Source organism: Thermobia domestica, chromosome 4, assembly GCF_964235325.1.
Source record: "Thermobia domestica chromosome 4, izTheDome1.hap1.1, whole genome shotgun sequence".
NCBI classification, from domain to species: domain Eukaryota; kingdom Metazoa; phylum Arthropoda; class Insecta; order Zygentoma; family Lepismatidae; genus Thermobia; species Thermobia domestica.
Genome location: NC_137457.1, coordinates 8,951,083 through 8,965,973, shown reverse-complemented (window position 1 = coordinate 8,965,973; position 14,891 = coordinate 8,951,083). Strand labels below are relative to the sequence as shown.

Genomic DNA, 14,891 nt, shown 5'->3' with positions numbered 1-14,891 from the left:
ACCTAAATAATAAAGTACCTACTTCAGAAATTTATTTGTGCCACCCAAATAACAAAAATATAAGAGTAAAGGTTGTAAAAAAATTATAGCTATAAGATAGTCTGATATAAAATTTCATAAACTGATAATATAAGAGACATTCTTGAGAAAAGAAATGGACGAATAATTAAAATATGTAATGCCTTCCTTTGATATATTTTTCTATCATTACTTAAGAAAAATAAAAGAAAAAGCGAAGGTAAATACCCATACGAGCAAAGAAAAATGCTGTACATTCCTATTCAATATAAATAGAATTTTGAAGCAGATTTACTTCAGGGTGATCAAACAAAAGACTTAAATTTCTAGAAACAAATTAATCCAGTTCTTGTAAATTCGTAAGGATTGCATAACATAGTAAATTACATTTTGACAATTTTGTTTAGATCATGTTTAATAGTAGGAAAGACAAAAGTAAGAAATAATTCATAGTTTAACACAAATTGATACTTACAAATTTCCTTAACCAAAGTTAGAGAGACTTACGAGAGCGTAAAGCAATTGTAACTTTACCAATTCTAAGGTAAGTACAGTATATTTTAACTTACGAAATTTAAGATTAAGTAATCAAATTAAAGAAAAAGTCATTAAGTCGAAGATATTCTGTTAGCAAAAAGAAAAATAATACAACTGACAGAACTTAGGTCTAACTTAGGCTATCGCAACCTATACTTCAAACCAAATCTTACGTTAACATTCACTTACAAGGTATATTCGGAAAGTGTTCCCTCGTAATTCGCGTAAAATGATTCAAATGCAAACTTCTCCACGGACCAATGTGAATTGTGCTAATTTTAGTGGTCTTTACCAGTAATTAGCAAGCTAAGTACAAGCTACAGTGAAATTCACTATACCAATGAATTACTGAGAAAATTGTAAATGAATTTGATGTATCGTTTGCACCTATTCTCATTTGAAAAACCAAAAGTTGAATCCAGTATGGCGGATCCAAGACGGCGGCCGGGGTGAATACTTGTGAATGAACATTAATGTGTCAGAGAAGATATTTGTTTTGCATGTCCCACATTCATGTTCAGTTGTATCTAAAGAAACTAAAACAAATTTGTGTCCAAGCGCTATAGTAATACATAATTGAGTTCTGAATATAGGAAAGTCCATACATATGCAAATTACTGGTATGAACCTCTATGATTAGTACAATAAACATTGGGCCGCGGAGAACGTTATATTTAAATCAATTTTATAAGAATTCCGAGGGAATACTTCGCTAATGTACCTTGTTAGACGTACTTTGAGAGTCCGAAGATACAAATTGAAAGTTTTAGCTGCTTCCATGTAACACCCTTATTCAGTTATGTTAGCACTTGTAATGGAAATGCGATTTACATAATATAAGCTCCAATGAATACTAATGGATGCGTATTAAATTTTCAATGTAGCATTACAACCAAAGTAACAGATGAGAAATGCGTTAAATAAATACGAAAAATCGTTTATTTGGTCAGCAAAGTCCTCTTCCACCTCCATGTACTTATATAACTTGTAGTGTGAGGTAAGTTTATAATCAATGTACAACAATGCCATAGCTTATCCGTGTGAGTAAGGATTTTATTGATGATGGTAACACAGTAAATTAAACAATGAAATACCTAAGCTTAATTGATCCAACAAAGTAAACAAATACAAGATTACATATTGCATATGCCTTGTTAAGTTATTGCAAGTATACATATATTACAAAGCTTACCAATTTATGTTATTTTTATGGTAATCTAAAGCTTATATGGAAATTTTATTACCATAACCAAGGATTAACACCATTGTGCACTGTGACCAACATATCTAGGAAACTGAACAGGCGATTTTACCACTTGTGTATTTTCCATCCTTGTAAAGAACTGAGCAGTAATGTTCGTTTGTTAAATACCTTCCATTACTTACGAAGGTATCGAGTGAAATAATATTTTACAGTGATATAACTAATTTGTGATCATGCAGGTGTTAGAATTAGTAAATCAAAAATATAGAGTATAATAGTAATTATGAGTAAAAAGAGATCATTGGCAGTGTTCTATTGCATTTAACAGAAAGCAATGTGGATATTTCATTCCATTTTTATGCACTATCTTGAACAAGAAGTAAACAATTAAGTATATTATATTTACTATGTTCCAAAACTTAACTACGTTGAAGTCCATTCAGAAAATAGCAAAACAATTGGCATTTGTTTAGGTGAACATTTTGAAAGGATTCAGAACAAATAGCTATTATATAGAAAAACATTAATGTGTAGTTATGTATATTTGAATCTACGTTGCAGTAGATGGTAGTAAGTTCGCTAATCGAACGTCCGAGAATCAAACTTTTGTGTAAAGTCGAAATCAGAGAGAAAATACATTGTAATGAACAATAGCAATAGACACTGACACAACATGATTATGAGAGTCTTCCTTAAATACCTCGGAATGTTTAATCAATTCTAATGTCAATTCTAATTTGGATGTCTAAATATCTTATATGTATTTTAAATATCTCTATATTTGGTCAAAGAAAATCAGTCACACTCTAGAGTGACATCAGTGGGTACCCAAATACAAGTGGTTTTCATATTCAATCTGTCTTCATATAACATTTATATTTAGTGACATACAAATGATGTAATAATAATAATAATAATAATAATAATAATAACTATACGTCAACAATAAAAGTTTAGCGGACGAAGATGCTCCAAAAGATTCCTGTGAATAATCAAATAATCTACTAGGTAAAATGTAATAATTAAATTATTACTCACCTTCTTTTAAGTCGAAAAAATTATTCAGCTTTAATATTCTACTATTATTTTACTCACATAAATTAAAACTAAAGTTTATTTACCAGCAGATAAATTCCCTTGGTTTTGCATGTATATCACGTAAGTTTAAAATAATTTTATACATTATGTTAAACAAAAACCTTATTTACAAATCGCTTATCAAAATACTAAAGTAAATCCCTCTGGAAGCATTAGTAAGGAAAGATATAACTTAAATGTTCGATTTATCATTACATTTAAATCAAAATGGATTAAAATTTTAAATTTAGAGCCTTAATAAATAAATTTGTTTTATATTTTAGCACTAAAAACTAGTTATGCCTGTTTGTGCCCTGTTACATCACTGAAGATATTAGAAGGCTAAATCACTGCGAAATTAAAATAAAGCTAGTTTTACACTAATTATGTGATATCTTCAAACAGATAAAAGATAATCGAAGTGTGAAACTAGAGCGCCCTAGACAATATTTTGTTGCAAGAGCTACGTTTATCATGAGCCACCGAGTACCTTTTCGTTTGCAGCTACTTATAAACGTGAAAATAAATACCAATTTTCTAAATGACTGGAAATCGAAGGCAGATAAGTGATTCGTGATAACAGTATCTCTTATATAATAATACTATCTAGCGTGCTCTTGTTCCACATTTAGACTATCTTTCATCTGTTTGAAGATATTACATAATTACTGTAAATTTGGGTACACTCAAATTGCCCAAACTTTCACTCTCTTATCTGTTCATAGACATTAAGTCTTAATAATTAGGCAACAAAATTGGAAATTGCGCACAATGTTGTGCAACCTTCCCATCATTACCTTATCTAATTCGGGTAAAACAGTTACCAAAACTCAAGTGACAAAATACAAAAATACAGAGAGAAAAATACAAAGTAAAGGGCGATAATCGCATTTTCAGTTATTTCTATGATATGTGTGCACAGTCGTAGTTAGAAAGGGATAAGGGAGAACATGCCCCAGTCAATACCTTTTTGTATCATGTCTAGCTGTAAGATTGTCTCTAAGATTAAAACTGTAGGAAAATAGTAATGTGAAAACTAAAAAAACAAACTTATATAAAAATATAAAGAAAAAATATAAATATTTCTAGAAGTTCCCTTTAAATATCATGGACAGGCATTCGACCAGAGATAAGAATTGTCTTACATTTTCCAGCTCTGACCAATCGCAAACAAGATTTTTTCATATATTCCAAGTTTTGTCTATAACATATTTTACAGTTAGAATTGTCGTTTCACGTTTCTATAAATAATCCTTATATTTGCATTTGTGTCTTAGTTACTGTTCTTAGGTGCTGTGAGAAAGATCAGTTATAGCTTATTATCGTATAAATTGTTACAAGAATGAGTAGTCAGTGTGCTAGTCGCGGATGTAATAAGGCAATAATATAACAAGTCAATGAGGAAGGAGAATCACAACAAGTTCGTCATGAGGAAATACGTTAAGTTTAGGAATTAACAGATAAACCATGAGAAGGGGTGTATGACATTTTTAGAATGAGTAGGATGAATGAGTAGGATTCAAGTTGTAAACGTGAAATGTTCTGTAAATATATATATATTGCTCCGTAAATATTTGAATGCTATACAAGCATATCTCACAAAGGAATGGCGTTTCATACATTTTATTTCGGTATAAAGTTTCGGACAATTTCCTGTTGGGAACGGAGCGCTGGAAATTTGCTCCATTTCAGCACTTTCTGCTCGTCGTTAATAAGTCATAGATTAGAGAGATTATCAGCGATCAATTCCTTAGAAAAAAATGCATGATATTGTTGCATTGTTTAAATTTCACCGCGATGGGGCCTCTTATGTATCTAAAATATTTTTTTTTCATAAAAGACATCAGTAAACTTAATGTACGAAAAGCTTTATGATTTTAGCAACGTAATTTATGTAACCTAATACAAGTTTGGTTAAATTCGAGACTAGATAGTTTTATCATTTTTTTTATTGAATTGGTGACTTCCTTCGATCCTTTGAATTTATATTTTGAGAAACACATGTCTTACGCTAGGACTGTATATTCAATTGGATATAAGAAAGATCTTAGAACTTACCGTCATCTCCATTATTATTACCTCCTTCGCCATTCTCCTCATCTCCATTCACATCATTATCATTACCGTTGTTGTCACCATTGCCATTGGATTCTTCAGGATTTTCCTCTTCCTCATCTCCACCGTTACCATTTCCTCCTTCACCTATAACAATAATATATGTATTTTTCAAGCAACCCTCGTATGTGCGGAAGGATTTCTTGGAATCAACGCGCAGCAGGACAAACTTCTTGGAAATCAAAAAGCTGCGAAGTTTCTCGCTCATAAGTTTTTCTATGTGTGTGTGGCTGCTCATCCACTTCTCTCTTCGTATGGCCTAATATGGAAGAAGTATTCGGTATATCATAACTCTCTTTCCCCTCCTACACGAACCGAATGGCGAATCAAAGATGCAACATCGGACTACATTCTATAATTTTCATATTTTGTGATAAATACTGATTATTTATATTCCCATGTGTTTGAATGTGGTTAATGTGCATTCAATAATGCAATAACTAATTAAAAATTCCTACCAGACAAGTGACTTTTTAAAAACTCGTTGTGTAACAGGAATTATTCTTTTATTCTAATAGTGTATTCTTCTGCCTTCATTGTGTGAGGAAACACTGATGCTCAGACAAAGCGCGGGCAGTGAGATTTTGGAACGAACAGGCATAACATGTTATGAATTTTTGATGTTTGATACCATGATATATAAACTAGTAATGTACTCTGAAACTGCCTTTATAAAATGTAAAACTGCGATATATATCTTAAGACAAGACCGTTATATCTTAACGACTCTATTCTCAGAATGTGGCAATGAGGTTACCGGCCAACTAAGAAGAATGGTGGGTGAAGTCTTTTTCTCTCATTGGCACCAAAGGCAATGAAACAAAGGAAAAACGTCCAAGGACACTCTCAAAAGAATTACTAACCGGTGAAATTTCATTCCCCTAATTGTAATAGGAAACGAATATGTTTGTTATTTCGAATAATGATTGCGCATTTCAGTTAATGAACTTTCGGGAACGTTGGTGTTCGTGTGTTATAATCGGTAACGATAACATTCGCGTCCATCCGCAAATAGTAATCTTGGGCCTATGTTTTATTTACCAAAAAACGTATTATTGGTTAGTAGTAAACGTATGTGTTTGTGATAATCCAAAGGCTAAAACAGTAGCGTCCCTTCCCATGGACTAATGCTTCTTTATGGGAGAGTGAGTCTTTGTACTGCGCCATTATATATTCAATGCCATATATTGTGTGTTTTTGTAGTGTGACATTAAATTTTATAATGGCTGAACGCACGAATTAGAAACACTGCTTAATGCAGTGGAAAAGTTATCTGTAGAATTAAACGAAATTAATGCACATATTCAATCCAACCATGTTGAGTTAGTAAAGCAAGTCGATATTCTGAAAACAGAAGTAGCTGAATTACGTGAAAAATGACGCGTCAGTTCAAGGCATTGATAACGGTGTCCAAGGTATACAAACAGAGTTCAATGCATTCAAATTAGAATTTAGAACGGAAATTGAATGTGTGATGTGAGAAATTAGGGAATTTAAAATGGAAGAAGATAATTAATTCAGTGAAACTAAAGTGCAAACTTGCAATCAGCTGATAGAGATGCAGGATGAGTTGTCACTAGCAACTCAACAAGTTGAAACCCAAAGTAGTAGTTCTCTAACAGAATTGAAACATGAATGCCAACAAAATTTTGAAATGTATGATCGTAAAATCATAGATCTTGAAAAGAAGATATGTTACAAGCAAAGCATGTTATCTGATATTGAGGGTAGGTTTTAACTCAATAAACCACAGATACTTGAGTGCATGCAAGAGGTAACATTGAATGAAAGTAGCGTAAACAATAGTGGCATAGAAATTGATCGCATTGATCAATAGTTACTCTTTCTCAAAAATACTGTAGATCGCTATAGTAGTAGTGTAGCAGAAGTAACTAGGGATAGAGAAAAAGAATCAAAACAGTATGCCCAAATTCAGACTACTGTTTTGGAAGTTAAGAATGACATTGCTAACCTCAGACAAGAATTACAAATATTACAAACGCAATTATCATTGATGCAGAATCAAATCCTAAATTTGCATGTTGAATCCAGACCTGGTAGTGTTAGTAATACTCGTATCGTTACTAATTAATTGTATGATAGCGTAATAAGTACTTCTAGAACTCGTAGTTGCCCATTTTTCTTTAGTGTTTTCCTAGACTCACCTTAAAGTAAACAAATCACGAATATAGGAAATTTAACATAATTGTTGGGGGTAATATTGTGGCTCACTGGCGTTTCCTTGCATCTCTTCCACTGGTCAGCCTCTGGTGGTATAATTTTCACAACGAAAGTGGGGCCTCCACGGATCGTCTCTGCGGGGACGCCAATTTTTCTCGAGATGTCACTAGTTGCCCACCGTTGGTCCACCGACGCTTACGGCATGGGGTAGAGACCAAATTAACATCTGAGAAAATTGATCATAAAAATTTTCATTGGACTTCAACAGAAATGACGATTTGCCTCAAGCTAATGTTACTATTGAACATTTCATTGTTGTCGCTCAACATGCTTCCTCGGATTTTTTTCCTATAATTTTTATTTGACAAACAATTATCACTAGGAAGTTTCCTGGGACAGAATGTATATTTACCGACAACGTTACTTATTTCATCAGTCTATAATCTTTTTTAAACAATTACGATTTATTGCAATTCTTTCGTTGAACACAAACTAAATACTAGTTTCTTACAAGACTCTCTATAATCTTTATTATAAATTAACTAGAAATGTTCAGTTTCGGAGGTACCGGTATACCACTTCCTTCTTCAGACTACTACTCCAACTGAAATTAGAAATAAAATCACAAAAGGAAGATCAAAAAGAAAAAAATATACAAAGACTATGGGAACAGCTGAAAGACAATAGTTACAGTGAAAAGGACAAGAAAAAGAGCAGGAAGAGAAGGAAGAAATGTGGGAAAGAAGAAGAGAAAGAAGAGGACAAGAAGAAAAGTTTGGATGCGATTGAAAGTGCAGGGTTGATATCAGAAAAGATAAGAAGAATTTTTAAGAGAAAAGGTATTAAGACGTACAGGAAAGGAAAAATGAAGATAATAGATACCATAAAGAAAAAGAAGATGAGAACGTGAGCGGAATTATGTAAGAAAGGAGTGATATATGAAGTACCGTGTAGGATGTGTGATAAGGTGTATGTAGTGGAAAGGAAGAAGAGAATGCAAGAACGTTTAAAACAACATAAAGATGATGTAAGATTGAAGAGAGACACCAATGCCATTTACAAGCACGTCGATGAAACAGGCCACGAAGTAAACTGGGAAGGAGCGAATATATTGGAATATGAAGGGAGACAACTGGTTAGAAAGTGGAAAGAAGCGAAGAGGATAAAAGAAGTTTACGCTAAAGCTATGAACTGGAATAGTGGTTTGAATATTAATGAAGAGTGGGAGGACATTTTGAAAACAAAAGAAAGAAGAAAGAAGAAAGGTAGAATATAAGGAGAATATCAGGTTAAATTTATTTATGTGTTTTTCAATAATCAGGTAGTTAATTAATATCTAATATTCAAGTAAAAAATTTGAATATTTAGGTAGTTAATTAGTATTTATTTAGTTAATATATGTTGAAAGAAATATAAAGATTTATTAACAATGTATTATGTCTGTTAAGAATTTAAAATGTCACAACAATGGACATATATATTGAATTTTAATGAAAAGTGATTCCTGATTGGTACAGATAACAAATGATGTAATATTATTTATGATTTTAGTTGGAGTAGTAGTCTGAAGAAGGAAGTGATATACCTCCGAAACTGTAACATTTCTAGTTAATATATAATAAATATTATAGACATCCTTGTAAGAAAGTTATATTTAGTTTGTGTTTAAGATGGACACAAGGTCTTTTTATCATAAAATCTTTCGTTGACTATGAACAAAAAATCTCAATATATAAACATTATCCAAGCAAAGAAAACCTGTTTAAAAATTAAACAAAAGCTGAGTTTTGCGTGCGAGGAAGGGAGAGAAACGGACGGATGCTGCTAATATATAAAATTAGAAAGTAGAGAATTCTTAAACAAATTAGCAGTATACGCTTCCAGAACACGATGACAATATGAGCTACAGATTCGCATTTAAATGGGTGAACCTTAAGAAAATTTGGAATAAATAGATAAGCCATAGTTGTAGGAGTCTTTCTATGTTATGGTGTTTCCTCGGGAAATATGTGAAACATAATTCGGCGCATCTCCGCCACTCACTTACGTAGGAAACCATCCCTTTGCTTTTAACGAAAGAACTGAATGACCTCGACCACGTTGCCAATTTGTCATTCACTCTTTTGATCTTGGGGAGTAAAGATCGTACGCTACTTAGAATGACTAACAAGACAGTGCATAGCGAAGCCCGTGAAACACTTCAATGTGGCAACCCTGTCCGCACCAAACAATTGAAGAATATCGGCCCAACAACTTGTCTCTCTTCTTTTGAAGGAGGTATGGGAAAACACACTCCGACAGCAGCGCCAGCAGAGATACACTTGAAACAGAAAGGCCTAAGTGGTAGCACTTCAACTTTAGTGATAGAGATTGTACGCTATATATTTGCTCTTGTAAGTTATGGTAGATAGATAAGCATTCATAAATCCGTCATTTTCTCTCACTTTATGATTCCACTAATTCGCATTTTTCTCTCTTTACCTACAGGGTACAGTCATGAGATACAAATTAAATACATAATGTCATTTAGGACTCTTATAGTATTTGATGTTTACAAATTAGTTTTTCATTCTAATTAGTTTAATTTGGGTAAATTTTATGATAATTTATTTTAAGTAAGTTTTATGTTCTTTGATCTCTTGACCCTGTCTAATTGAACATTATTTAGTAAAAGTTTCTTCCGTTTGTCTAGCATAAGTTCAGTTTTAAGCTATAGGGGAGACCGGGACAATTGTAAAGCGGGTCAATTTTAACACTGGCCATTACTTGTAGAAGTGAGTTTCGAAATATGATTTGTATATGTCATTGGAGTCACACATGCAAGGTGTATGTGGAAAGAAAAAAAAGAGTGTCGTTAGTCAAGTGTGGAAGACTGGACAAGGAGAAACGTGAGTTTGACAGACGTAAGTAAATTTTTAACTGACTTGTTTCTATTTTCTCTTGATAGATATGCGTTTACTGTAAATAAATACCGTGTGTGTGTGTAATCTATGTTCTTTCCTTGACAGCGTAGATATTGTATTTGATGCTTTGACTCAACGTAATTATGATAAATCATGGTATTTGTCCCTGGCCGTTGAACGGGTACAAATGTACCATGGCAATTGGGGACGATTGTAACACGATGTAATCGTCCCAGACAAAGTTGTGCTGAACCATGACGAAAATAACTAGATATGACTAAAGAGAATACATTTGATGTAATTAATAAAACAAGGTACGTATTAAGTATGCTTTTCGGGGAAACAAGTACATAGGGGAGTGGGGACGGGACGCCCCAAACAATCCTTGGCGGTCGTAGTATATATCATTATGGTTACTATAGGAAAAGGTCAGACTTTCACCCCATGTGAGGCCTCCCCTAACTTCTTTATACACCCTCAGAAACGTTTGTGACTGGCTGTGGATCACTGTATAGTGGTTGCAAATACACTGTGGGTGTCTATTAGTGCAATATCACTAGGACTTAGAACTATGACATAACAATAGAGTCGGTAGGGTAGGTATTGCCTAGAGGCGCAGAGAGCTTTTGCGTATATTGGGCGGTATGGAGGAGCTTACTAATTTTACCTAGGGACGCCAAATGCCATGGTGAAGTCACTGACTTGAATTTTTATGTTACATCATATTTTAAACCTAGCTTCTTTCTCCATGTTAGGCCGAAGAAAAGTTATTTCGGGCTAATGTGGCAAGGTAACGATAACAAGTAACTCATAATTCATATCTTGTTGAGGCGTGGAAATTGTATATTTTTAAATAGGAATACTTTTAAATCTTGGTATGTATTTTACACTCTTAGCTTTTTTGTCGCCATCCGTTATTAAACCTGTCACTATTATTATTATTATTATCACTATCAATAAAGTATATATATTGTTTTGTCATGCCACATATATTCTACTTTTCATTAAAAACATTATGTTACAATTGTCCCAAACCTCTGTTACAATTGACCCGGGCACGGGGACGTTTGTAACAAGACAGATGCTGTCATAAAATGCTTCGTAACGTTTTATATTAGAAATTGTCATGCATCAAAAAATAGAATGGAGCAACAAAGGTTCACTTAAGACATTGTATAATTTTCAGACTTATTGGGGCATAAACATGGGAGAAAAAATACAATTTGTTGCAATTGTCCCCGGTCTCCCCTACTTATTGCATAAGTTACATATATTATTGCCAGAAGATTTAAGAGGGAAAATTTGAAACATTTTGTCGTAGTTTTTTCAGGTAAAACTTAGATTCATAGTTATAATAAATGATTCATCAGCTTAGAAGACAAGATAATATAGAACCTACAAAGGCGGGTGATGTATTAAAAGATACATATTTGCACCAAGTTTCAAGTACATATTACAGATATTCAATGTGTGCGCTATTCGTCACACGGCATACGTCCAAACGGTAATCCATTTTTTTAAAATCTTCAATAGCATACTTCCGTATATGCTCGTAACAGCAAGAGTGATGCGTTCCTTGAATTTTAGCAGTCCTTTTGCAGTGCAGAACACCTTATCTATCCCGCTGGTAAAATCCTGCAAGAACTGAAGGAACAAATTTGTACCGTTATATTTATGTTACATTCCAGCCAACAGTTCGCGTAATTTTCAACTATATCATCACGATCAAATTGTATTAAATAAGAGACACGTCACCTTGTGTGATTATTACCTTTTATTCCTTTTCACTTAACTTCATCCTGAAAGAACTAAAGGAACAAATTTGTACCGTTGTATTTATGTTACATTCCAGCCAACAGTTCGCATAATTTTCAGCTATATCAACACGATCAAATTGTATTAAATAAGACACGTCACCTTGTGTGATTATTACCTTTTATTCCTTTTCACTTAACTTCATCCTGAAAGAACTAAAGGAACAAATTTGTACCGTTATATTTATGTTACATTCCAGCCAACAGTTCGCGTAATTTTCAGCTATATCAACACGATCAAATTTTATTAAATAAAACACGTCACCTTGTGTGATTATTACCTTTTATTCCTTTTCACTTAACTTCATCCTGAAAGAACTAAAGGAACAAATTTGTACCGTTATATTTATGTTACATTCCAGCCAACAGTTCGCGTAATTTTCAGCTATATCAACACGATCAAATTGTATTAAATAAGACACGTCACCTTGTGTGATTATTACCTTTTATTCCTTTTCACTTAACTTCATCCTGAAAGAACTAAAGAAACAAATTTGTAACGTTATATTTATGTTACATTCCAGCCAACAGTTCGCGTAGTTTTCAGCTATATCAACACGATCAAATTGTATTAAATAAGACACGTTACCTTGTGTGATTATTACCTTTTATTCCTTTCCACTTAACTTCATCCTGAAAGAACTAATGGAACAAATTTGTAACGTTATATTTATGTTACATTCCAGCCAACAGTTCGCGTAGTTTTCAGCCATATCAACATGATCAAATTGTATTAAATAAGACACGTCACCTTGTGTGATTATTACCTTTTATTCCTTTTCACTTAACTTCATTAATAATAATAATTTTCCTTGTTAGTTGTCATAGCAACGAAGAGTACCGATTATTCATTTATCAAGATATATCTTCAGATGCTAAGATTCGATCTTACTTCTTTCTATTTAGAATCAACAACATATATATTCTCTTCTTCTTCTTCTTCTACACAACAAATTGTGTACATTTATGCACCGTTGCTCAAAACCAAGATATAAAACTAGAAGAAATTCATAAAATAAATATACAATATCGTTGTATATTCATTGCTTCTTTGACTAACATACATGAGGATAAAATTTTAAACGTGCGAAACGAACTAGATTGTCATTGGGATGTGTGGTGTGTTACCAAGATGAACAAAATTAACAGTTGCAATACTATATACTTGAAAATTCGCAGGTATATGTATCTTTTTCGCATCAATATACATCTTGTGCTATACTTCTAAATACAAAGTGCCTTATAACTTGGTAAATCATATATAATAACCCTGTTCTCCCGTACGACTTAAAATGTTTTGAAACTCAAAACACAATATCGTAAATAGTGTATGTAGGAGAAAAAATATAAAAAAGAAAATTGAGAAAATCTACTTACCCCCACCTCCATTTCCATTTGGACGGCCTTTCCCATTTCCATTTGGACGGCCTTTCCCATTTCCATTTCCACCTGGACCGCCATTTCCTCCTCCATTTCCACCACCGTCAGGGCCTTCATCCTCACCAGGTTCTCCATTACCACCATTACTACCATTACCACCATTACCACCATTACCACCGTTCCCACCTTTACCAAAGAACAAAACATTTGCAGTGAACTACCCTCATGTCTATTGGCTTAAAATTATCACTTAGACTTATATAACATTTTTACCCTAACTTCAATGTGTAATAAACGTTTCGGCAATAATTTCTTATTATTACATAGTAACGTGTACTACAAATTTCTAACTAGAATGACTTAATATTTTAGAAACTTTTTTATACTTGGGGGCAGAGCGTAGCTCATCTGAAGTTTGTAACACCGTGTATTTAGAGAACTCAAGAATGAATTTAACTAATCATCTTAGGATAAGAAATGAAATAATCAATTTCTTTTGGATATTATCGACATCACAAGCTATCACGACTCGAAATGTTTTTAACTATGAATATCAACTAAAGCATAATGGCACAGAAACTTAACCATTATGACTATCCAACATCATAAATAGATGTAATACTCACAGGTAGTTCAGCTTTGGTAATCTCCAATCGATGTCTTTTCATTATGCGATCTTAATTCCAACTCCCCAATCTACTCTCCATCCTCAACCAGCACATCCCCTTTCCGGGATTCAGGTGCTTCCTGGTTGTAGTGTAGAGGTTAGCTCAGGTATCTTTATAAAATGCCTTACTTTGTTATTTCCGTATAGAAAACTTCATATTATTGTGGTGTGATGCCTACGTTATCTGTTTTTATTTTCCTAAACAGTTTGAATATCGCTTCCTTGTTTTAAAATAAACAAAATAAATTTACGAAATATATGTGAGGATTTTGGGTACTTTACAATAGGGTAGGCTTGTGGAACCTTAATAGTTTCATAGCTGGAACGACTACCTTAAATATATTTTAATTCAAGGTTGGTTGTCAAGTAAGCTTAAGAGCAAAAGTATAAACCAGCAATGATAATTTGGAATAAAGTAAAGCCAAAAGATGGCGTAATGCTACAAGAATTTCCCAGCAGAGAATTACATGGGAAAATTTCAGTTACCATTTACAAGTACTTTTTTCTATACAAATATCTATAAATTTTGACTCTTGCTGTGTATTGCAAGTGCAAAATTAAAATATAAGTAACTTATTTTATGCAATATCTAAAAACTTCTTAACTTGCAGTTGCTAAGTGCGAAATTAAAATGTAACTAAAACTATAACCTACTTAGTATAAACGAAACCAAGAAAGCTGTGTTGCTGTTTCTGGAGGTCTGTGTTTAATTGGTTCTCACATCATGAGTTGAATGCACACTGAGAAAAATGTAGGTGGCGTAGTTAAAAAGATAGGCTATATGAGTAATTCCTGTAGTTTTTGGACTTAACGTACAACAGACGTATAACTGAAAACGCATGTTTTATAATATTTTCAGTGTAAGTGTTCCATCTGTACGTACTTTTCGTATGAAACAATATAGGCAGTCAAGATCTCACACACAAATGGACAGATATCAGATACAGCTGAGGAATGTAACATAAGTATATGCATGTGATATACAGAAAACTGTT

At 33.1% G+C, this 14,891-nt stretch overlaps 1 protein-coding gene across 16 annotated transcripts in view; it reads right to left on the bottom strand.

The window, feature by feature from the left end:
* Positions 1 to 14,891, bottom strand: part of LOC145683702 (uncharacterized) — a 414,104-nt gene that overhangs the window by 197,686 nt on the left and 201,527 nt on the right. For 14 of the 16 annotated variants that reach the window (XM_081755116.1, XM_081755122.1, XM_081755125.1 and 11 more), the window contains 2 exons: positions 13,227 to 13,415; positions 4,895 to 5,038 (listed from right to left, as the gene is read on the bottom strand). The exons of 1 other annotated variant lie outside the window; for it this stretch is intronic. In XM_081755116.1, the coding sequence (XP_081611242.1) occupies positions 4,895 to 5,038; positions 13,227 to 13,415 (333 nt within the window). The remainder of the gene's footprint in view (positions 1 to 4,894; positions 5,039 to 13,226; positions 13,416 to 14,891) is intronic. One more of the 16 variants, XM_081755132.1, reaches the window with a different exon arrangement.